The 24,307-nt window shown below is 40.8% G+C and overlaps 1 protein-coding gene across 2 annotated transcripts; it reads left to right on the top strand.

Moving 5' to 3' along the window:
* Positions 1-906: 906 nt before the first annotated feature.
* Positions 907-23,745, top strand: myofl (myoferlin like). Of its 2 annotated transcripts, none has more exons than XM_078176270.1 (54): positions 907-1,127; positions 1,629-1,684; positions 1,834-1,925; positions 4,092-4,200; positions 4,411-4,507; positions 5,831-6,009; positions 6,610-6,738; positions 7,148-7,210; positions 7,300-7,350; positions 7,530-7,560; positions 7,655-7,770; positions 7,891-8,017; positions 8,111-8,214; positions 8,309-8,377; positions 8,468-8,511; positions 8,599-8,681; positions 8,784-8,816; positions 8,976-9,100; positions 9,216-9,329; positions 9,695-9,872; positions 10,661-10,785; positions 10,884-10,993; positions 11,585-11,777; positions 11,873-12,028; positions 12,113-12,244; positions 12,336-12,499; positions 12,940-13,054; positions 13,887-13,989; positions 14,098-14,237; positions 14,777-14,941; positions 15,194-15,281; positions 15,488-15,565; positions 16,487-16,668; positions 16,805-16,963; positions 17,047-17,148; positions 17,344-17,505; positions 17,614-17,779; positions 17,871-17,941; positions 18,038-18,052; positions 18,141-18,236; positions 18,662-18,790; positions 19,953-20,108; positions 20,235-20,326; positions 20,450-20,620; positions 20,752-20,900; positions 21,327-21,466; positions 21,620-21,708; positions 21,785-21,880; positions 22,178-22,319; positions 22,443-22,542; positions 22,671-22,864; positions 22,947-23,056; positions 23,168-23,315; positions 23,430-23,745. In XM_078176270.1, exons 1-54 carry the CDS (start codon positions 1,040-1,042, stop codon positions 23,466-23,468), a joined length of 6,165 nt encoding a protein of 2,054 aa, XP_078032396.1. In that variant the 5' UTR covers positions 907-1,039; the 3' UTR covers positions 23,469-23,745. The 2 variants fall into 2 exon arrangements, with proteins under 2 accessions (XP_078032396.1, XP_033469329.2); XM_033613438.2 differs by having other exon boundaries at positions 908-1,127; positions 18,138-18,236.
* Positions 23,746-24,307: the final 562 nt, after the last annotated feature.

The raw sequence follows: 24,307 nt of genomic DNA, 5'->3' as shown, positions 1-24,307 counted from the left end.
AATAATGATCTAGTAGACATTTATTTATATACACGCAGCTGCTGATTGGGTAATACATTTAACACGCCCACCAAACCAGAGAAAATGTACCTCAAAGCCCGTTTCAAGGTCACACGTCGTTCAATCCGGAAACCGTAACAAAACGTTGCACCCCGTTTTGAGCTTGAACGTGCCCCTGCTTCAATACCGCCGCCAGAAGTCCACCATCCAGAACATTAGCTTAAAACTTTTTTTTTTTTTTTTTTTTTTTACTTTTAATCAATTATACTTTAGTGAAAGTGCATAACATCACCAGCAAAATGAACTTATACTTTTAAAGTAAAAAAACAACAACTAATAATGTAAAATAGCCTTTTATTCAGGAGGTGCGGCAACAGGTTTCTTCATTTCAATCTTGTGCATAGCTAACGTTAGTTTAGCTAGCTTAAAACTTCCTTGCAGCCAGAGCAGTTCTGTGGTAAGAAATTGGAAATAATATTAATATTGTCTCTGAAACGGCGTTATTTTGTTATTTAATTACATGTGTGTTTTGGTTGTGTTTATATCTTATCAAAGTATGGAGCTATATTGCTTAATTGAAAACAAAACTGTAAGAAGCTAACTTAACATGTTTTACAATTACTTAATCATCTCTGAATGCATAGGACGGATGCATTAATTACAGCGCCACTGGGGGGCACTGTAGCACAAGACAAGAAGACCGGACCGTCTCCGTTGGTTCCCCTGGATGGTGAACGCATTAACTCATTCTCTGCACATGCCAATATTGAGTTTTAATTATGAAGCATTTTGAACAGGTATGGGGAACAACAGGATGTACGTCCCAGCTCACTTATGTTTTTCTCGCCCATTAATCCTCCTCACCCAGGCTGGCTGGCCCTGTGTGTGTAATGCCTCTGACTCACGAGTGAGGCTGCCCTCCCCGGTATCCACTCCTCTCTTGTGCACATCTGTGCGTTTCAGTTCCCTCTGTGAGAACTCCCTCTCTCTCAGCGGAATATGACTCGTTTCTTTGATTAAATTTGGACTTTATAAAAAAATGCTGCGGGTCATTGTTGAATCCGCCAGTGGGATCCCCAAAAAGAAACTTGGAAACCCAGATCCAATTGCTGGGGTTGTCTTCAGAGGTGAGACTATTGCTTTGACTTATTTTTCTGGGGAACTGTGAATGCTCCGTTAACTTACCTCAGCAACACTGGTTATGCACACAGTGTTTCACTTTCTGTTAAACTATTATCTTTCCACCCTATTATCTTTCCACCCTAAAGGTTGTGGACATCACTTTTGCAGTTAAATTCGGTCGCAGTATAAAGTATGCATCTATTCCTAGAGTTTGATTTAAGTATTTTGGTGGTGATTCATTATCAAAACGAGGAGTAGCCTACATCCTTATAAGGTCAGAATAGCCCTCTGTCCAAAGACAACAGTAACATTTTTTTGCCCATGAGGCTTGATCTTTATATTTACAAAAATAGATGACTTGGTGCATCCTGTGTTCCTCTGTTTCCAGCAGATTGTAAAAAAGATTCAATCATTTATTTTTTGGAAGATGCATTTGTGTCCACTATGTTGTCTTGGACATAATGAGTTTTTGCAAATAAATAAGGTATTGTCCATTGTGTTTTCAGGTGAAAAGAAGAAAACCAAAGCAATTGACAATGAACTGAATCCTGTATGGAATGAAGTAAGTGCAGAATTAGAGTTAACTGTAATGTGTGAGAGTTACAGTGTTGACTGAGACATGATGAGTCACCTGAGAGCTGCTGTTACCTCAGTTAAAACTACATGTTGTTGTTTTAACTGATTATAAAGGTCTCTTCCCTGTGATTACAGGTGCTCGAATTTGATCTGAAAGGCTCTCCCTTGGATGCATCTTCATTCATCAATGTGGTCGTCAAAGACTATGAGACAATCGGCAAAGACAAGTATGTATATGACAAGCATCCAAGAGAGGAATTGTGACATTTGCATATTTCATATTGTGTGCTAAAGTGGAGTGAACTAATACATGACCCTCAGCCTACCCCATGAGTAATTACTGATCATTCAAACACACTCCTGCCTCTGCGTAGGAGGGCATATGAGTGTAAACAGCCTCCCCAAATGAGCGTGGGCGGTCCTAACAGAACCCCCCTCCTTCCAAATACCTATGTTATGCTTTGTAGTGCAGGGCATGACCCAAAGGAAGTCCTCACCATACCTCAGAGGGTTACCTTTACAGAAGACAGATGTGGTATTGCAATCTGTGAAAGTGCAGCTGCAGTGAACTGGTACTACAAGTACACTATTCTAACAGTGTGGTTGAAAGTAGTTATTATAATCTTTCCATAAGGGGCAGAGCAACATGTTTTAACTTAGCTGAGCTATATAACCACAGGACTCACTGCGACCATGTTAAGACTTGCATGTCTGGTAAACAATAACTCTCCAGCTCTCACGGGAATGTTGCCTTAAAAGGAAAAGTCACTTTTTTAACCGGCAGTCTCAGACTGCCATATATGTTTTTTTAATACTCTGCATAGTTTTTGATTGTTTATCTGTTTGTATAGTGTCCATCTTTTTGTCTCTGTGCAGTGCAGGCAAGAGGGTAGACCAAGTAAAAACATTCCCACTGAGTCACTCTGGTGACTGATTGTGTTTAATATATTCTGGGGCAGGCACAAGGGGTGGGGGGAGGGTGGAAGGGTGTCTGCATCAGCCACGCAGTCACTTGGATATTTTTCCATGATCACTGCCGTCACCGCGTGAGGGGGGTGAACAACAGAGCTTGCGCTGGCTTGTCACTGGCACATCTGTGATGACTAGTTGTAACTCAGCCTGTAATGCTCTGCAGAATTAACTTTAGATGTAGTGTGAAGCTGATTGTGAAGAGAAAATGTGTCTGATTGAACATGGAGGTCTATTGTTTTAAAAAGAAATGTGACTCACTGACAGGTATCTAATCTGTGATACTTAACAAGATAAACCATCTTGCTGACTGCTCAGTTTGGCAGATTGTTTCACTCCTGAATTAGCTTTGTTTAAAAGTGCTATGCAAGTAGTGGAAAATATATCAGCATGCCAGGAAAACCATTTTCTGGCTTTTTCACTGTGGTTAGAAAGTCTGTTTCGTTTTTTTCAATGAAGCAGTTCCACATACTTGAGACTAGATTTTAAGGGTGAGGGTTTAAGTTTTGTTTTCTGGTTTCCTAGAAGTATGTATACAAACATTAATTTGTATAAACCAGTCCTTACATGTGGCCTCTGCAGAAGAGACAATAAACTGCTGCACCAGAGTACCTCTCCTATCCTCCACAGCTGACCCTGCTTTCCAAGGACAACCCTTTTTTTCTTTTCTTAAATCTCTGTGAAATAATAAATAACGGGACAACTGTTGAGAACAAGAGAGGAAAAACAGAGCCAGAGTATGATTATGAATATGAGTTTGCTTGCTTTCATGTTGCTTACACAAGACTGCCTTTCCACCGGCCTTCTTTCCCCTATTTGTCCAGCCTTTAACTGGGCACAGCGCGCCCAGCACATGCCTGTGGTTGATGTTAATTGTTACCATCTTGTGTACTTGTACATCATCTCAGGGGCTTGCCTGAGTAACCAGCTGGTCCTTGTCACACAGCAAAGTATCCCATTTGTACTCTTGGGAGATCACAAATGGCTCACTTCTCAAAACTATCCAGACAAAGTGGATATTTGTCACGTTTGTTTAGGATGATTTAAAAAAAATGTCCAATGTGTTGCAAGCCATTGTGATTATTAATCACTGTTGCTACATGACTTTTGTTTTAGAAAAAGTAGGTGTTGTTGCTCGGTTTGTCATAATATGTGAAGAAGTGAAATAGGGAAGTAGAAACCGCCAACTATCCAGAGCAACAAGCAATTCCAGTCACAAACACTGCGTCCAATCCCCTCATGTAACTGCGTGAGTCCATGACAGATTGGGGAACTAAAGCATCCTTCCTATTGTTTCTTTAGCTTTACGTCCTTGTGGTCTTTTTTAAACAAAGACAATATTCTCCCCCCAGCAGCAGTGACTTATTTTCTGACTTATATATGATTATCTGACCAAAGAAAAAATGTATGTGATTGCTTTACAGGTTCATTGGCTCTGCAAAAATCTCTCTGAGAGACTTGGCCAGTGGTCACACAAAGTCCCTCCCATCCAAGAATGTGCCCTTGCTCAATGAGAAACAACAGCCTGTCGGGGTGAGAACATAAATTTAGTCGACAATATGATCCTGATCCCGTACACCATGCATCACCTAAAGCAGCTTCAACTCTGCCAGATGATGCCTGATATCTGTTTGGGTTCACAGGAAGTAGTGGCATTAGTTGAATCCCATGACATGTCATTTGCTATGAGACATGCACAGATGATCTGAAAAGGCTAATTGAGAAACATTTACTTTTTTTCAGGCAGCCATTAATTTGCTCATTGGGTATGAACCACCTGCAAGCAGTACTCCAGACCTAAATGATCAACCTGATGGAGACACAGCTCATGTGGACGGTGGTAAGTAAACAGTTAAACTAAGAAATGAAAAGAGCTGGTTGTGTTTCATTTTTTATTGCCTCCCAAGAGAACAAAACAAAACTTCACTCCCCTTTTCAATGATTCATGTATGTGGGTATCGCCACTAGGGATGGGATGATATGCGATTTTATCACGGTAGAAAACATAGTTGGTGGTGAATTTCCGTTATGTGGATAATCTTGAATAGTGTGTCCTGCAGCCGCCAGAGAGACTGCTGGGTAACCAACAATAAAGGAACTGCAAAAACAGGCCGCATACGCACCAACCTCAAAAAAAGTAAAAGATCAAGCATGGTCTTATTTCATATTGAAAGATATGATGGCATTTCAAACAGTTGGCTTTTTAAGACTGTTTTCACTTAAAACGACATTCACTAAAAAGTGGTGTGTCTCCTGTGATGATAAAAGTATTTGTTTCTTTACAAAAGTGAAGTGATTCCAGTGTGTTTTAGTGCTGTTTTAAGAGTTTTAAGTATATTTTGGTGATTATTGGGATAGTATCGTTAAATTGCAATTATTTTGGCCAAGCTGATCGTAACATGATATTGTCATATTGTTACATGCTTAATCCCCACACACAAAAATAAGCAATAATAAACACACATACAAAAAGTAAAAAGATAAAGATAAAAATAGTAGGACCAAAGGACAGAAGTAGGACCTGCGGTCCATCTTTCTTTTTAAAATCTTCATCTCAGCCATCTACGTGATGGGATGAGGTTAAATCACATATTATTCTTGTAACTCTTTATGAATCTTGCTTTGTTTTTTGATGTATGTAATTTTGTGTAAATATATTATGCTTTTGGTGGTTTATTTTGATTGATTATTGTGATTTTATTCTAAAATGTTCCTGCAGCTGGCTTGCACCTGATCCTTATGACTGGCTGTGCAGTTTGAAAATGAACACAACCTCTCAGCAACTGTATTATGGTTTTCTGTGAGTTCAAAGGAGGCCCAGGATTTAAACGTTCATTGGTGGTTTTCCTTAAATTACACATTACTTTTTTATATCCAACAGGAGATAACAACTCCTTAAACTACTTTAATGCAGGAAGAGGATTACTGTCTCTCGTTGTTTTAATACTACTCCTCAGGCTTGTACGTTATGAGGTATCTCCTAATATAAACAAAAAAGTGTCCACCAGGTTGTTAGGAGGTTAGTAGACACTTCAGACGCTTCCAGCTCCAGTGAGAGGGTGTTTGTTGTCTGTTTTTGTTGTATACAAATAAAGCTGAGAGAACACTACAAGTGAAGTTGGACTATTGATGATTGTGTGATTTTTGGGGTTTTGCTTTACAGGAGGCAGTGATGAAGGTGATGAGGGTGATGAGGGGGACACAGACGTCGAGGGAGGAGGTCAGAGTGGAAGCCCAGGAGCTCCCACTTCACCAAGCCAGCCTGGGAAACGCAGACACAAGTCAGTCCGTCTCAGGAGCAAGAGGCATAGAGCCTTGGCCAATAAGCCTCAGGACTTCCAGGTATTGTCCGTTTGATTACTCTGCTCCCGGATAATAACAAATACTTAGGATGTGATTTTTATAATTTGTCACATGAATGACAGCAGGCTTTGCCAGTGTAAATAGAAATTGAAGAGAGGGCAGCCAGTAGAAAGTGAATTATAATATTTACTCCTCATTTTGCAACAGTGTGAACCTTATTATGGTATTGCATCAGGGCAGGCAGTTTCACACACATGATTTTCTTTGTGAACATATTTTTTGTTCCTGTTTAAATATCCTGAAATATTTATTATTATTATCTGTACTGAATAAATTTATATTCATCAACTCATATGAATCAATGTTACCTTTTCAAGAAGGACACAGATGGGGGCGTCGGCGGCTTAGTGGTAGAGCAGGCGCCCCATGTACGAGGCTGTTGCTGCAGCGGCCCAGGTTCAACTCCAGCCTGTGGCCCTTTGCTGCACATCCTTCCCTCTCTCTCTCCCCCCTTCACGCTTAAGCTGTCCTATCAATTAAAGGCTAAAATGCCCAAAAAATATCTTTAAAAAAAAGAAGGACACAGATGATTTGGCTCACTGTTTGTTCAACTGCCTCACTCTTGCTTGCAATCTTCAGATTCGCATTCGGGTCATTGAGGGCCGCCAGCTGCCTGGCAATAACATCAAGCCAGTGGTTAAGGTGAATGTATGCGGACAGACTCACAGGACCAGGATTAGAAGAGGAAATAACCCGTTCTTCGACGAGGTAATGAGTCCATCACCACAAAAAAACAACAAAAAAAAATACACATACTGTAGAGATACTTTCACTTTGCCTTTTTTTCTTGCCTGTCTGTTTTTAACATGCTCTTGTCTTCTCTCTTTGCCACTTAATCTCCACCAGCTTTGATACCCCCCCTGGGTTATTTCTCTCTGCACTGGCAGCAGTGATATGACAGTGGACCTTAAAGGCAGTGTCTTCAGCTTTCTTGCGTATCTCACTTCTCTCATATGCATTTTCTTCTGTCTCAGTTGTTGCCAAAGCATCTCAGCTTAGTAAACTGTAAGTCCTATAATGTTGTCACTGATAATAAAACGTGTCTGACTTCAAAATGTGTTGTGCAAACAGTGATAAGGGAAATACTCATTCATCCGTGGCTTGTTCTGCCCCTTAGATGTTTTTCTACAATGTTAACATGCTGCCCTCAGAACTGTTCGATGAGAGCATTAGTCTACGGGTGCGTAGATAACTCTAATTTTCTTTTGCAAAAATAAAAAGGCTGTCCATCATGTGAGAATTTCTCTAACACTGTGCTTTTCTTGACAGGTTTATGACTCGTTCTCTCTCAGAGCTGACAGTCTGATGGGAGAGTTCAAGGTATGCCCAGTAAACTACTTTTAACCCCTTATTTCTGCTTTATTTATTTCAGAAATTTGACCTGTATTGATTTACTTGCTAGTAGGGAGTTCAGTGCAGCAGAATTGTGCCGTTTATCTCCAGCAGGTTGACAGATTTCAAATTGTCCATAATTAAAATATTTTTTCTTGCTTACACAGCTGGATATTGGCTACATCTATGACGAACCAGGTCAGTATTTCCATGTAAAAGTTACACTTTACTAGATTTGTGTAAATTATGTTGTCTGTGTTTGAACATGTTTTTATTATTGTACCATGTCCAGCTCATGCCATACTGAGGAAATGGCTCCTCCTGAGTGATCCTGATGACTCAAGCTCAGGGGCCAGAGGCTACCTGAAAGTCAGCATAATTGTTGTGGGCACTGGAGACGAGCCACCGGTGTGTGTACCGTCTTTCTTCCCATCAAGTTTCCCTCTACTACACACAGAGGACAGATCAGTTTTGAAAAGATCATGACAAACTCTCCTCTCCTCTCTCCTCCCCTCCCCTCCCCTCTAGATTGAGAGGAGCGATATAAGTGAAGAGCAGGACGACATAGAAAGCAATCTTTTGGTGCCAGCGGGTGTCACGATGCGATCGGCCACGCTCAGCCTCAAAATCTACCGTGCAGAGGATATGCCACAGAGTAAGTGGCACATCAACTCCTCTAACCATTGTGGTGTAATGCAGTCAAATCCCCTTGAAAAACTTCTATTCACAAGTTGTCTTTACATTTCAGTGGACGATGCCTTTATTCAGACGGTAAAACAGGTCTTTGGAGGAGAGGGAGACAGGAAAAATTTGGTGGATCCATATGTGGAAGTCAGCTTTGCTGGCAAGAAGGTATTTCATGTTTAACTAAAAAGAAAATAAAGTTTTTTAATTTTCTTACTGCGTGAATATTATTTATATGCAGCGGTGTTTTCTTTGTTTTTAGCTGTGCACCAAAATCATTGAGAAAAACGCAAATCCAGAGTGGAATCAAATCATCAATCTCCAAGTCAAGGTAAGAAAGATGCATATTAAGATGTGTCTTATGAGCTTGATTCAGATTTCCAAAGCACAAATCAACACTTGCCTCTGTCTCCCTCTGCAGTTCCCGTCCATGTGTGAACGTGTGAAGTTGACTGTGTATGACTGGTAAGCGCCAAAATTCATTCATACACAGCTGCACAAATGACAGTCATATCACAACAAATATTTGACGTGCCAATTAACTCTTGGCAGGGATCGTTTAACCAAGGATGATGCCATAGGATCAACGTTTTTGAATCTGAGCAAAATATCTTCCTCTGGTGGAGAGATTGAAGGTAATAATGTTATCTATATTTTTCTAATTAATGTTGTCACTCAGTGTTTTTGATAGTAATATGTAGCACTTAATGTCTATGTTTTTTCCCTACTGGAAACAGATGCACGAGCTGATACCAACACAGTGTCTGACTGTACGTATGCACTTGTCATCTACCTTCTTTAACATGTTGCTTTATAGCTGAGTGTTTAGCCTTCTGCGTCAGTGTGTGTGTCTGTTCTCATGCACTGTATTGCTTTAAGCCTCGAACCTGTCCAGATGTGTTTATAATCAAAGTGTCTATATGTTACAGTAAGCACTGCAGCATCAGAGATTGGTTTTCTCCCAGCATTTGGGCCATGCTATGTCAACCTGTACGGTAGCCCGAGAGAATTTACTGGCCTGCCTGACCCATACGATGACCTCAACTTGGGGAAGGTAAGACTACGCTGTTAGCTCAGCACAGAGGGCTACCTACTGTAGGTATAGACAGGTGATGTTTTACCTGCATGACAATGTGTACATGAGAATTCTGCTTTTTGATCTGTTGCAGGGTGAAGGGGTCGCCTACAGGGGGAGGATCCTTGTTGAGCTGTCCACTGAGCTGGATGGGAAGGTTGATAAGAATGTGGACGACATCTCCAGTGATGACATCCTGGTGGCACAGGTATACGCTGCCGTCTGTAACTCTGTCATACTGTAATTACTGCTGTCTCCTTATTTATCTGATTTATATCATAATGCTTTCGATAAAGAGTTTAAAGTTTTTAATGTGTAAGTTGTCATATATTGCTTAATTGCTTTATTCTTGAAAATGTCAATAACAACAATCTGCGTAGATTGATAAATATCACTACAGGTAAGAGGGAAAAATTGTATTTCTGATTTTAGGTTGAACTGTCCCTTTAAAGAGTTTCCCGACAGAAAATTTCAGTTGCTCAAAAGAGGTTTCTGGTCCATACCGGATAGAAATAATCCCGCCCTAACCTCTAACACTGCCACATCCTTTTTGATTACTCTGATTGAGTACAGAAGTACCAGCGGAGGAGGAAGTTCTCTCTGTGCGCTGTGTTCCACAGTGCGTGCATGCTTCAAGAGCCGGGTGAGCCAATCCAGTTCGAGGTCAGCATTGGTAACTATGGCAACAAGATGGACTCCACCTGCACGCCCCTGTCATCCACCACCCAGTACAGCTTTGCTGTGTTTGATGGTATGAAAAAAATAATTCAAAAGAACAACTAAGATTTATTTCATTTTATAATCTGTTTTTTAGTTGAGGAGCATGAGGGAGCTCTGAATGCATTACATAGTATTTCTACCTTAATAAATGTATTTTTTATTTAAAATTAGTAGACTTGCACCGATTTATCGGCAGTGCTCGGAATCGGGCTGGTTTTCACGTGATCGGCCATGACCTGCGACCCGCCGGGCAGTCTAAAATATGCCTATTGAAAACGCTGGTCAAATTCCCCTGATTGACATCGTGTAACATCAGCAGCGCGCATACACACGCACATGTCACACGGACAATTAACAACTCTCTTCTTCTCTCTTTTGGTGTGTGCGTGAATGATTAAGGTGAGAAGCCACCCATGTTTCACTTTCTCACATTGCCCAAGCTGTGAGTTGCACATGTGCGTGTGTGTGCGCTGCTGATGTTACATGATGTCAATCAAGGGAATTTGACCGGTGTTTAAAATTGGCATATTTTAGACTGACCGGCTGGTCTCAGGTCATGGCCGATCACGTGAAAACCAGCCCGATTCAGATCACTGCCGATAAATTTAAAATAGTTTAAAATAAATAATTATGAGTTGTACTCTGATGTAACAGTGGACACTGGACAGGTCTTTAACTGTTTACTATGCTATTAGTCTGTGTTTAAGGGTTCATGAGGCCACAGAGAATGAAAACTACACGGACATCAAATGTTAGTGAGCTGTCCACTCCACAACTTGTATTTAAAATGACTGCGTATATTTATTTTGTATCCCATAGGTAATCACTATTATTACCTGCCCTGGGCTGACACTAAGCCTGTAGTGATTCTCACTTCATACTGGGAAGACGTCAGCCACCGTCTAGACTCTGTCAATGTTCTCCTCTTCATCGCTGACAGACTGGTGAGAAAAAGTCACAGTGTCACATGATGTGCATGTCTACACAGGCAGATACTGCTCAGTAATCTCCTTTTATCTGTCTGTTGATTGTTTTTTTGCAGGAGTCCCACCTCACCTCTTTAAAAACAGCCATACTAGCCAAGGTGCCCGAGACACGTCTGGCAGAGATTTGGCTCAAACTCATCAACCACATGATTGAGGACCTGGAGAGGTAAGACAGGACCAGACGGACATTGGACCTGTGTGTTGAATGACGTAATGCCACAATACAACTTATCATTATGAAAACTGTAGTGTGGTTATTGCTGTTGGGTCAAATACATTTGTAAGTGGTTGAGTTATGTTCATAGACTCTTTAAAATAATGGACGTAGTTTCCATGACGTTACCCACTGGTTTGTGGACTCCCATTTTAAAGCCAAGAGTTCTGCATTTTGGTCATTGCTATCTTGGCTTTTTGGAGCCAGAAGTGACCATATTTGGACAAGAGGGAGTTGTGGAGGACTGAGGTGTGGATCAGACTTAGACTGTAGCAGTGCCTTGCAGACAGGCTGTCACTTAAGCGGCCTCACTTTTAAATATGCATAACTTTAAGTCTGTGCATTTGTCATGAATGTTGAAATAAGCTAAGACCAAAACTGTTTTGATTGACTTGCATCTGGAGCCAGGCTAAAGCAGTCATTCAAGGAAATGCAGTTTTTGGCAAATCCACGTTGGCTTCATTTTTAGCCTTGGAGGCTGCCGCTTGGTTATGTTATTTATTTATTCATTTTTTGTTACTCATACCAACAACATTTTGACAGTTTCCAGCTTCCAGTGCTGGAGAACCAGTCCAATGTGACTGCACTGGATCTGCAGTTGAAAAACCTGCGTGATGCTGCCGTGGAGGGTATCAAAGAGATGGCCAATCGAGTGAGAGAGGAAGCCACAGACGTCAAGGCCACTGTTGGTGACATTGAGGACTGGTTGGACAGAATCAAGCAGCTGGCAGAGGAGGTCAGGAAAAGAATAAAATACAAAAATGCTTTGTAGCTCAAAAAGAAATCAGTGAAAATGAATGATGTTACTAAAATGTTGTGTGTCTCCATCAGCCTCAGAACAGCATGCCAGATGTGATCATCTGGATGTTAAGAGGAGAGAAGCGAGTGGCGTATGCTCGAGTACCAGCAAACCAGATCCTGTACTCCAACTTTAGCGAACAGGCGCGTGGCAAACACTGTGGACGGACCCAGACCATTTTCATGCAGGTACAAAGCTAACATACAGTAACACATTTATTTATTTGTAATTAGATATTTCACGTTTAAATTCTAATAATTTGTGTTTGTCAGTACCCCATGGATAAAAACAAAGGTGTGAAGGTCCCTGTTCAGCTGCGTGTCAACATGTGGCTCGGTCTCTCTGCCCATGAGAAGAAGTTCAACAGCTTCTCAGAGGGAAACTTCAGCGTGTATGCTGAAATGGTACGTTAGCTTAAAAAAAAAAAAAAAAAAAAAAGCTTTTATTGACACACAATCAGGTTTCAGTTGTGTTAACTCTCTTATCTCCTCGCAGTATGAGAACCAGGCCCATGTTATAGGGAAGTGGGGAACAACTGGCCTGGTTGGTCGCCATAAGTTCTCAGATGTGACTGGAAAGGTTAAACTCAAACGAGAACGCTTTCTGCCCCCACGTGGATGGGAGTGGGAGGAAGACTGGTTTGTTGACCCCGAGCGATCGTAAGTTTAAGAAACTCACTTTATCACACGCAAGCATGTACACTCTAGCTTTCCTTCGTGATTCCTAGCTTGTACAATCTCAAGTACAAACATCCTGTTATCACTCCAGAATCCTGCACATATTTCAGCTCTATGCATTGGCAGTAATCATCAATCATTGCTTGTACCAGTCACATCTTGAACACAATCACAGGAAACGAAAAGGAATTTTGGCATCAGCCACTTTTCTGATTTAAGGAGTTCTCCCTCCCTCCTTTAATGCCTCCTTCTGCTCAAGCGCTTACAGTACATTCTCCCACCAAGGTTCATGTCAACAATTTTAGCTCTCTGAAGCCCGTCTTCCTGAGCTGTTCCGCTCCGTTTATCACAGTCTGACATAGCTGCTGTCTGAGTCACAAAGCTTCTCATCAACCTCTGTGATGTGGTGGTGTTTTCTACAGCCTGTTAACAGAAGCAGATGCGGGCCATACAGAGTTCACTGATGAAGTTTTTCAGAATGAAACACGTTTCCCTGGTGGGGAGTGGAAGCCCGCTTCAGAGCCCTACACAGACGTGGTACGACCTGCAGTACTGCTCTCACACACAAATTTAATTTTTGTGAAAAATATTGGTGAAGATAACAGGACAAAAACTTGTCTGCTTCTTAGATTCCAATGTTATCAGTGTTTCTTGTGCTTTTATGTACTCAGGATAGGTGGGTTGCTTTGTGGTTGGATTTATGTAAATAAACATGATGGAGTTTTGTGGATGTGACCTGCTGAGTCTAGTTATGATATGTAGTTTTTATTAGGGCTGCCGCTAATAATTATGACAGTATTTTGTGCACTTCTGAAGTTCTGGTTTGTCCCTGTTATTTAAAGCTTTTTAGCATCTTTCAGCCTGTTGTTTTGCTTTTATGGCATGCAGCTTTACTATTGTGATTCACTTTGATTCCACACACAGCAGGCAGCAGCTGTCTCAAGATAAAAATTGCTGATAAATCCACTCTATGCTGCTCCCTGCCCTGTAACAAACATCAAACAGATGAAGTTAGCAACTAGCTTGTGAATGCAGTGAAGCATTTAGCAGCTAAACAGCTTTTATATTTCCCTCAGGAGTTGATGGAGAGCAAAGCTGAGCTAGAAGGAGAGTTAATATTGGACTTCATCAGGCCCCAAACAGCCAAAAAAAGTATTTAATGCAAGTTTTAGGATTATAATCACTAAAATGCATTTGAAAAGTAAGATGCTCTTTGCATCTGGGAAGGTGTGATCAACCAGTATTTGCATTTATTTACAAGTAGATTTGCCTGAATTACTTTAACAATTAAATGGCAATCCATAATTTTGTGTTTAATAACAATACTTAATTAATTTTGTGACCACTAATTTGGGTTTGTGTTGTGAAGAACGGAGAAAAGGTTCCAAGCCCAGCAGATTTTGAATGTCCACCGGGATGGAGCTGGGAGGACAACTGGACCTTTGACAGCAACAAGGCTGTAGATGAGAGAGGTAACATGAACACTAACACAAAACTTCTCTTCGTTTTGTTTTTTAGTTTGAAATTGTGCAACTTTAACCTGGTCTGTGCGCATGTCTGTGTGTCCTTTGGTACTATAGGTTGGGAATACGGAGTCACCATTCCCCCCGATGATAAGCCCAAATCCTGGGTTGCAGCAGAGAAAATGTATCACGTCCATCGTAGGAAGAGACTCATAAGGCCTCGGAGGAAGATAGCTGATAAAATGGCTGTTACTGAGGTGAGAAAGAGATGTGGACTCAAGGCACATGACTTGAGTCACAAATTTGATGATTTCAGACTTGACTTGCCAAAATAAAAAAAAAAGACTTGCAACTCGACTTGGGCTTTAATACCAATGACTTGTGACTTCAATTGAGCCTTTTGACTTATAAATACTTGACACCATCCACTGAGCCCAAAGATTTATTAGTATTAGTAAGAAATAATAAGTAAAAGTGTGCCACAAATCAATTCGTTTTCCTTCATTTCCTGAATCAATTGACATAACGCTATCCATTTCCAGCAAGTTGACCACCAGATCCTCTTTGTTTGAACCAATCTGTCAGCATCTTATCAAGTTGCAGGAGAGAACCATGACGAACTAACAATACATTCCTGAGCGGACTCGGGAAATGAGTGCAAAGACTTAAGACTTGCTTGTGACCTGCAAGACAATGACTTGGTCCCACCTCTGGAGGAAGAAGAAAAAATAAAAGATTAGATTTAAGAGATTTTTATGAGTTTTTCATTGTTTTCCTGTCCTTGTGTCCTTCACAGAAACGAGATCTAGGGGAAGGCTGGGAGTACTCCTCCCTGATTGGCTGGAAGTTCCACAGGAAGGAGCGCTCCTCTGACACATTCCGCCGCCGCCGCTGGAGAAGAAAGATGGTCCCATCAGACTGCATTGGGTCCTCTGCCATCTTTAGGCTGGAAGGGGCATTAGTGAGTCCCCCCTGAAAACATTGCTGAATACATGTTGTGCTCTTACATTTCCCCCCATCAAGGCAGTTGTCATGGCAACAGCCGCTACTTTATGCCATCTGAGTCATATCCTCTCATTATTCTCCTGCATGTGGCTGTTCCTGTCAGATGTTGGCAAATCACTCAGGAAGTTTATTTTAGTTGTGCACTCTTTTCTTCAAATCTTCTTAAATTCTGTTCTTCTAAGCACCTCACCCTGCGTTTTGTTAACAGGGGGTTGATGTTGACGAGAAGGCCAGTAAAACGGATGCATCCAAAGTATTCGGCGCCAACACACCCACTGTTTCCTGCCACTTTAGCCGTGAGTAGTTGGGTCAGATAAAGTGATTGCTGGTCACTCACTCTGGTTGCTGATTGTTTCTTCAAAGCCCCTGATGCAAGATAGCATTGAATCAAAAACCCAGTAAAGTCTGGATAAATCAGCAGTGTGCCAGATGTCCTGTGAGATTATGTTGTGTTTGGAGGTGATACGGTTGAACATGCTGATAATGTTATATCTCCCTTCAGGGTCGTACCTGTACCATCTGAGAGTGTACGTGTATCAGGGGAGGAATCTCTGTGCAATGGACAAAGACAGCTTCTCGGGTAAAAATAAGGCAGACAACATGTGACACAGAAAAACAAAAGTACAAGCCTGATCAAGACGAATAGATGAAATCTAATCAGGAGGTACAATTCTACCAAATAAAAATCACAGCAGAGATTTTCACAAGTCCAAAATGGCAAATCTGAACCCCAATGGACTCTCAAGATTCCTTCCGAGATCCGATTGGATGCAATGATTTTTAAAAGTATATTTACCTGACCAGTTTTTGCCGAGATATAGCAGACCTGATGCAGTGCATGTTCAAGAGGCATGAGACCTGAGAACTGGAAGAGGTCTTGAGTCTATTTTATGGACCCAGCAAATTGAGATTAAATTAAATTGCTACTAAAAATACCGTCCTACTGCTAAAAATGTTTTTCAAGTCTGTTTATTTATGTTTCAGATGTCTTTTTTAGTTTAATTTAATTCTATTTTATTTTTTTTTTATTTTTTTCTATTGTAATGTGGGCTGCCATAACACCTGCTGGTGACCTGTTAATGCAAGTTCCAAACTGCTGAGATAGAGCATACAAATATACTGTAAATGTTTAAACCTTGTCAATATGGACATGCAGCACATGGTTAGATTCTCCACAATCCAATCATTCAGTTAATTTTACGGAAACCATGAGCACAAAAGCCTAATTTATTCAAATTTACGGACATTATAAACAAGAGAGTTTGGAAAAAAAGTGGTGACTCCTTACATTTGTAGTGTTCAAAAAGTCCGAATGTGTATCCATTCCTCGGGACCCAGCCAAGAACCAACTGACCATAACGAAACGTGGATCCGAATCCGTATGGGTCGCGGGTTGGCTTTTAGGTCCTGGGGTCAGGGTGGACCTGTGAAGACCTCTACATCACAAATTCACACATTCTGTCTCACATTCCCATCAAAATGATTCTCTGGTCCTCCTTAGATCCCTACGCCCATGTGTCATTCCTGCATGTGAGTAAGACCACAGAAGTCATAAGGTCCACTTTGAACCCCACATGGGATCAGACTCTCATCTTTGAGGACATCGAAATCTACGGAGACCCTCAAAGTATCGCCCGCAACCCTCCTGATGTGGTGGTGGAGCTGTGCGACAGTGATCAAGTAGTACGTTGTATATTTAATCTGCCAGATCAAACCACGCAGGCATACAGACTTTTATCTTAGAAATATGACTTGGATGCATGGTGGATGTAATCAGGCTTTGCTAAGTCTTACTCTGCCTCTGCACTTTATTTACAAGGGTAAAGATGAGCCCATGGGTCGCTGTACATGCCCTCCAGTGGTGAAACTGAACCCCAGTGTGGCCGTCAGCCCCAAGCTGCTGTGGTTCCCAGTCACAAAAAAAGGTCGCAGTGCTGGGGAGGTACTGATGGCTGCAGAGCTCCTACTGAAGAACAAGGTAACGATGACACCAAAGAAAGTAAACGTACTGTAATGTAATAAAACTGTACTTATGAGGGAATGCTGTGCTTTGCCTTCCAGGCGGATGACGGAAATATGCCCCTTGTGCCTCCTCGCCGGGGTGAGAAGCTCTACATGGTTCCCCAGGGAATCAGACCTGTGGTGCAGCTCACTGCGATTGAGGTTAACGATCCTTTGCCCTATAAAGTATCTTGACACACATTACATGATCAGACAAGATCAGCCCAACCCTAAGATTTCTGTTGTAGTTGCATTTAATTCCCTCCCCCCTTCACCTATCTCCTACCTCCATGCTGGCCCCTTAATCTGCCCATACTAATTTTTCAAAGTGTGTTAATGTGTTTATTTGATTCCTAGGTCTTGACTTGGGGCTTGAGGAACATGAAGACCTACCAGCTGGCCACAGTTTCCTCTCCCAGCTTGATAGTGGAGTGTGGTGGTGAGATCGTTCAAACCGCTGTAATCAAAAACTTCAAAAAGAACCCCAACTTCCCTGGATCGGTGCTGCTGCTCAAAGTGGTACAAACCCTCAAACTTTCTGAGAATAAATATTCTGAGACACCTGTAAATGTTTCGTGTCTAGATTGTCCACATGTTCTTACATGGCTGATTCTACTCCCACTGTAGCTGCTTCCCAAAGAGGAGATGTACACCCCTGCCATTGTGCTGAAGGTCATCGACCACCGGCCATTTGGTAGGAAACCAGTAGTGGGTCAGTGCACCATTGACTGCCTGGAGGAGTTCCGCTGTGATCCGTATCGCATTAACAGTGAAGTCTGCATGTCAGCTAGAGGTATACACAATTGCATAGCCCCCGGCAGGTACATGCACACTTAGCTGCATACAGTAGAGGCTAATTGTATCCTGTTTCATTGACTTTGCAGTGGCAATGATAGCTACTGCCCAGGGCGATGTTGTCATAGACATTGAGGAGAGTCCCATCATGAAAGCTGAGGTAAATACTAATGCACCCATAAAAGGTTAGAGACAGTATTTTCACATCTACTTCCTTTCATTGATAAGTTTTCTTTCTTTGCTTCTCATTTTGCAGCTTCAAGCAGAAATGGTGAGATTGTCTCTTTTCACAAATTGTTTCCTGATAGACAGTATTTCTAAAAACACTTAGTTCATCATTATTTTCCGTTGTGTAGGAGGATGAGGCAGTAGACTGGTGGAGTAAGTTCTACGCTTCTGTTGGAGAGCAGCAAAAGTGTGGGCCTTACCTGAAAAAGGGATACGACACATTGCAGGTAAGAACATGCCAGGGCACAATAAATGATTTAATCTTTCCCTTGATTCCTTGTTTGTGTTTTACAAGCTGCAGCAAGCCAGCTGTAACAGACAGGGTTGTGACCAAAATGTCCTCATTCTTATTTTTCCTGGTAAGAGTTTGCAGTATTATATATCCAAAACAAAAAGTTTTTCTCTCAGATGCTGACAAGAGCACTCAAACATTGGGGAGATTCTGTTGATAATTTTTTGAACCAAAAATAAAAACGTGGGAGCTCTGTGAAAGCTTGCAACTAAGGTGTGAAATAAACCAATAGTTAGGTTGAAAGCTCACAATAATAAAAAGTTTGACTTAGTTTTGTGCAGCAGATAATGCAGTGGATTACATTAGATGTAACATATGCTCTGCCCTCTGTGTTGTCTTATTTTATTTTGTGGTTTTAAGGTATTTAACAGTGACCTAGAGGAGGTTCCTCAGTTCCAGGGACTCACTGATTTCTGCACAACGTTCAAACTTAAGCGAGGAAAGAATGAAGATGAGGAAGATGATCCCACGGTGGTTGGAGAGTTCAAGGTAAAGAATTTGAGGGAGTGGCCTTGCCACTCAGCATCTCATTTTACCTGCACTAATGTATCAGGGGTAATCACTGCTTTTACTGTTGCACAGTGACTTTCCATAGCCTTTATCCGCCCTCTGGTGGAGAATTTTGGAATTTCAGTCAAAGTCAATGGATTAATTTGGCAGCTACAAACTAGTACTGCAGATGTGGGTTCAAGGAGGGAACATAGCAGCAACACTGTATATGGATGATATTACATATAAAGCCTGCAGACTGGTATGCCTGTGAGGCTGTGAGTTTGCCACAGTGTTTGGCGCTTGTGGAGTTGAAATGCACAACTTTCATCCTGTCCTGAATGTATATTTCATTTTAACTATACCTTGCACTGCCATTTAATTTGGATTGTAGAGATAATCCTTTGACCTCCATATTCTCAGGAATAGGAATACAGCAATCATTTTATCATTATATTATGTTTTTAGATTTTAGTGTTCACAAACATTTGCTTTATGATTGAAGTTTTGAGTTGTGTTACTTAAGTTAGAGGCACTTTCCCACACTGAGTGAATAGTAAAGCCACATTTAAATGTGGATATGTAGGCAAGATCAATGAACTGACTCACATTCTTCTCTCGTTTTTTGGACAGCTTTTCAACATTATTTAAATTTAATTTAATTTTCAGGTAGAATTACAAACCACAAAGATTTAATTTAATTTATCCTCTGCGGTTCTTCAATCTTTTGTTATCTGGGCAGGAAAATGGTCTAGAATAGTAGCTCTCAACCTTTTCAATGTCAGGGACCCCTAGATTGATAAACATTATAGGTAACAGACCCCCATTTTTGTTTCAGGTTTTGTTCTTAGATATGATTAAGGCACGAATCCTATAGTTGTCAGCTAAAGTTGTGGAGGTAACTGTGGAGGAAGTGAAACCTATGATCAGAATAGTCACTCTTATGACTCTTACTCACAGTGGGCTCACTTCTATATTGAATTAAATAGCGGAAATAAACTATTCTCCATTTTCGTGGCAACACCTAGAAACTCCTTCAGGGACCCGGGGGGTTTCCTGTACCCCTGGTTGAGAACCACTGGTCTGAAGTTTCTGTGTGAATGTACTTAGCTTGCAAAAGAGATGTGCTGCTAATGATGGCGTCCTCTCTCGCGATATTCAGGGCTCGTTCAAGATTTACCCACTGCCCGATGATCCAGGGGTGCCACCTCCACCCCGCCAGTTTAGAGAGCTCCCTGAGAGCGGACCACAGGAGTGTCTGGTCAGAATTTATGTGGTGCGCTGTCTCGACCTGCAGCCTAAGGATACAAATGGCCTTGTGAGTATTATATGTAGCTGGAACTGAACAACAACCCCTGATTTAGTGATGAAGGATTGAGATACGACCAGGCTCACTTATAAAGTAACAAAGATGATTGAAGCTACTTTTTTTCCTTTGTTTCAGTGTGACCCATACATTAAGATTGCACTGGGAAAGAAAACACTAGATGACAGAGATAACTACAAACCAAACACCCTGAATCCAGAGTTTGGGAGGTGAGGCAGTGATGTATTCAGCTTGTTTATTTTTCATTCATTCAGATGATTTGGGACAGTTTTAACTTTATGTAGGAACATATAGAAGCAACACATGCATTAAATGTCCTCTATTTTGTCCAGGATGTTTGAGCTGTCCTGCTTCCTGCCTCAAGACAAGGACCTGAAGATTGCTGTGTATGACTATGACCTACTGAGCAGAGATGAAAAAGTGGGTGAGACAGTCATCGATTTGGAGAATAGACTCCTGTCTCATTTCAGGCCCTGCTGTGGCCTGCCACAGACTTACTGTGTGTAAGTATGTACTCTTACAGTACAATATCTACAGCACAGTTGATACATCCTAGAGGGTAGACTAAGGAATTTTTCTATGATATGTTTTAGTTTCTCAAATCCAAAACTGAAAAGCTACATTTTTCTTACAGCTCAGGGATCAATCAGTGGAGAGACCAGCTGAAGCCTTCTCAGATCCTCCAGAACGTGGCCAGAGTGAGAGGCGTCCCTCCTCCACGCATAGAGGGAGATGGCAGCTCACTGTCTTTCTCAGGAAAACAATACAACCTGCAAGATTTTGGTACTGTAATTTTCAAATGCCTTGCAGAATGAGTGGGATTTGTGGGTTGCAGATTGTAAATACATCATTCAAAGTTGGCCTCACCTCCCTGGCTCAGTGGCTCCTTTTAAATGTGTGCACATATATATAAAAGAAAATACCAGCAGAGGGAACTGCCTCTGCAGACACAGACATTGCTACACTCTTCTTGTGGGTCATAAATGTTAATTGAGAGGGATTATTTTTGTATGAGTCCACATATCTTTTTTGTTTTCGGAAAATCCTTCTCATTCTGCCTTTAACACGTATTAATAAGCGTGCTACAGTTGTATTTTTTATTTTTTTTTGCTTAGTTTGACCGTTTGTATATCTTTGATATTAATATTCACCTTCTACACTATATTATCTTTCATCCTTGACTTTTACAATCTGCTGTGCCCTTTGCAGAGGCAAACACTGTGATCCACCCACACTTGGGCCCAGCCAGAGAGAGGCTGGCTCTGCATGTCCTCAGAAACCAGGGCTTGACACCAGAGCATGTGGAGACCAGAACCCTGTGCAGCTCCCACCAACCCAACCTGTCTCAGGTTAAAACCACAGCAGTAACACTACATTTATTAATTTGGTAGCATTACAGGTAGAAGTAAAGCTTCAAAGTATGAACATAATGCTTTGTGGAATTCACATTTTAATGTTGTTGTATAATAGCTGTGTTTAAAGAGTCTTTTCCACACATGCAGGGAAAAATTCAAATGTGGGTCGACATTTTCCCCAAGAGCCTTGGTTTGCCAGGTCCTCCATGTGATATCACCCCACGCAAAGCCAAGAAGTAAGACACTTGGCAAAAATAACATTACATTGTATTGTATGTAAGCATCAAATCTAACGCTGTATATTTAAAACAGGTACATTTTGCGAGCCATTGTTTGGAACACAACCAATGTCATTCTGGACGAAACAAGCATCACTGGTGAAAACATGAGTGACATCTACGTTAAAGGGTACATCACTTGACCTTAACCATTCATTTGTTCTCAGGGCTGGGCAATATGTTGACATTATATCAATATTGTGATATGAGAGTAGATATTGTCTTAGATTTTGGATATCGTAATATCATAAGTGTTGTCTTTCCCTGGATTTAAAGGCTACATTATTTAGTCAAATATATTGTGATATTTGATTTTCTCTATACCGCCCAGCCCTGTTTGTACCTATATAGGCTTTACTTTAATATGCATTTTTTAATCCATTTGACTGATTCACAAATCCTAATTCAACATTACCATGCTTCCTAGATGGATGCCAGGCATGGAGGACAACAAGCAGAAGACTGATGTCCACTACAGATCCCTGGATGGTGATGGAAATTTCAACTGGAGGTTCGTCTTTGACTTTGACTACCTCCCGGCAGAACAGCTGTGTGTCGTCTCAAGGAAGGTGAGTGAGATCATGGAGTGGGAACAAAGAATCAAGTAACTGTTGTCCATAATCATTTATAATTTTTGTTGTGCTGGTATGATGGCGAGTAATGATCTGAATAAAGTTTATGTCTTTTTACAGGAACATTTCTGGAATCTGGCCAAAACTGAATTCAGGATTCCTCCTAAACTGATTGTCCAGATATGGGACAATGACAAATTCTCCCTGGATGACTACTTAGGTGAAACATTATTGTTATTAACCCCATTTATGCCATGACCACACAAAGGCCCTTAAAAGATAGAGATATTTAAGAGAGAACTGCTGCAATAAAAGACAACTTATTTTCTATCTATGTCACTGTTACAGGTTCAGTTGAGCTGGACCTACTCAATCTGATCTCTCCTGCGAAGAGCCCAGAAAAGTGCAGCCTAAAGATGCTGCCCGGGATGGCGGGCTCACCCACCTCCAAAAAACCACCGCCCAACTCACTCTTCTCCCAGAAGTCTGTGCGAGGCTGGTGGCCATGTGCACTTGAGAAGGATGGGAAACATGTGCTTGGTGTATGTTGATGTTCATAACACAGTCACTAGTTCACGTTTTCTTTTCCTGGTTACTGTTTAAAACTGGTTCAAAACTCCACAGGGAAAAGTAGAGATGACACTGGAAATACTGGAGGAGAAGGAGGTGGATGAGAGACCGGCTGGGAAAGGCAGAGATGAGCCAAACATGAATCCCAAACTGGACCCACCCAAGTAATAAATCTGAGACCTTAAAGCAATTTTAAAAATGCATGAAATATGATTACGTTGTTCTATGAACTGCTCAACATGAATGATGTAAATGTTTCTTTCTGCATTTAACAGCCGCCCTGACACATCATTCTTCTGGTTTACAAACCCATGCAAGACCATGAAGTTCATCGTTTGGCGCAGATTCAAATGGATTTTCATTATATCGATTCTTCTTCTGCTGGTTATCTTGTTCTTCGGGATCCTGTTTTACTCCCTACCTGTAAGATTACTTATATTTCTGAAACTGCCATACTTAATTTTAATCCACCACACATTGTTTTTCCACAGTATTTTGTAATCTGAATTAGTTTTAATGTTTGTTTCACATCTACAGAACTACATCTCAATGAAGATTGTGAAGCCCTACTCCTAAGAAGCACTGCAGAGAGATTGTCTGCCTTCCTGATGCAGAATCTACAGTCCCATTGACTGTTACCATCCCTCAAAAATATGCAATAACTTCCTCTGCTGATGCTATAGCAGACTGATAATCAGCATTTACCTGGCACACAATACTATCATTTTTTGCACTTCCAGTATTGCTTACAGTACATTTCTTGTGTTGCAAATAATCTCTCTTATGTTCAAATTTTAGACAAAAAAATCAAGAATGTCATGAATATATTTTAATAAACTTTGTCATAAACAAACTGTTTATATTTTGTTTTATTGTGCACACATTTGAAATTGGTGCAAGTGTTGGGAAACTATCGACCTGTATATATTAAAATCAGAAATAAATTTTTATTATCAGCATCAAGTGTTAGCAATATCAAAACAAAGTAGTTCATCTGTTCATCTATCATTTATATCATAACAGTGCAATTTAGTAACATGGCTGCAATAAAGGGAAGACAATATGGTAATTTAATCAATTAAAAAAATAAAGGCTAAAAAATATATAATACATTTTTGCTCTATATTTACCTTACAGGCAAATGTAGAGAAAATAACCGCAGATTAAAAAAGTCAGCGAGATAAGGAATACAGTAACATAAAATAAATAAAATAGCAAAAAAAAAAATCAGCAAAACAAGTTTACAGTGAAAAAAACAAAAAAACAAAGTACAACATTAAATAAATTATAATAAATGTACATTATAAACATTTAAAATTATTTTATTTTTTTTTACCACTGATTTATAAAATACATTTTATAAAGACAGACACTTTACATTTTATTGCTACTTGGTGATTTTTCTCGTCTTCTCA

Source organism: Epinephelus lanceolatus, chromosome 17, assembly GCF_041903045.1.
Source record: "Epinephelus lanceolatus isolate andai-2023 chromosome 17, ASM4190304v1, whole genome shotgun sequence".
Taxonomy (NCBI): domain Eukaryota; kingdom Metazoa; phylum Chordata; class Actinopteri; order Perciformes; family Serranidae; genus Epinephelus; species Epinephelus lanceolatus.
Note: the sequence above shows the minus strand (reverse complement) of the source record. Positions and strands in the feature narration are given on the sequence as shown.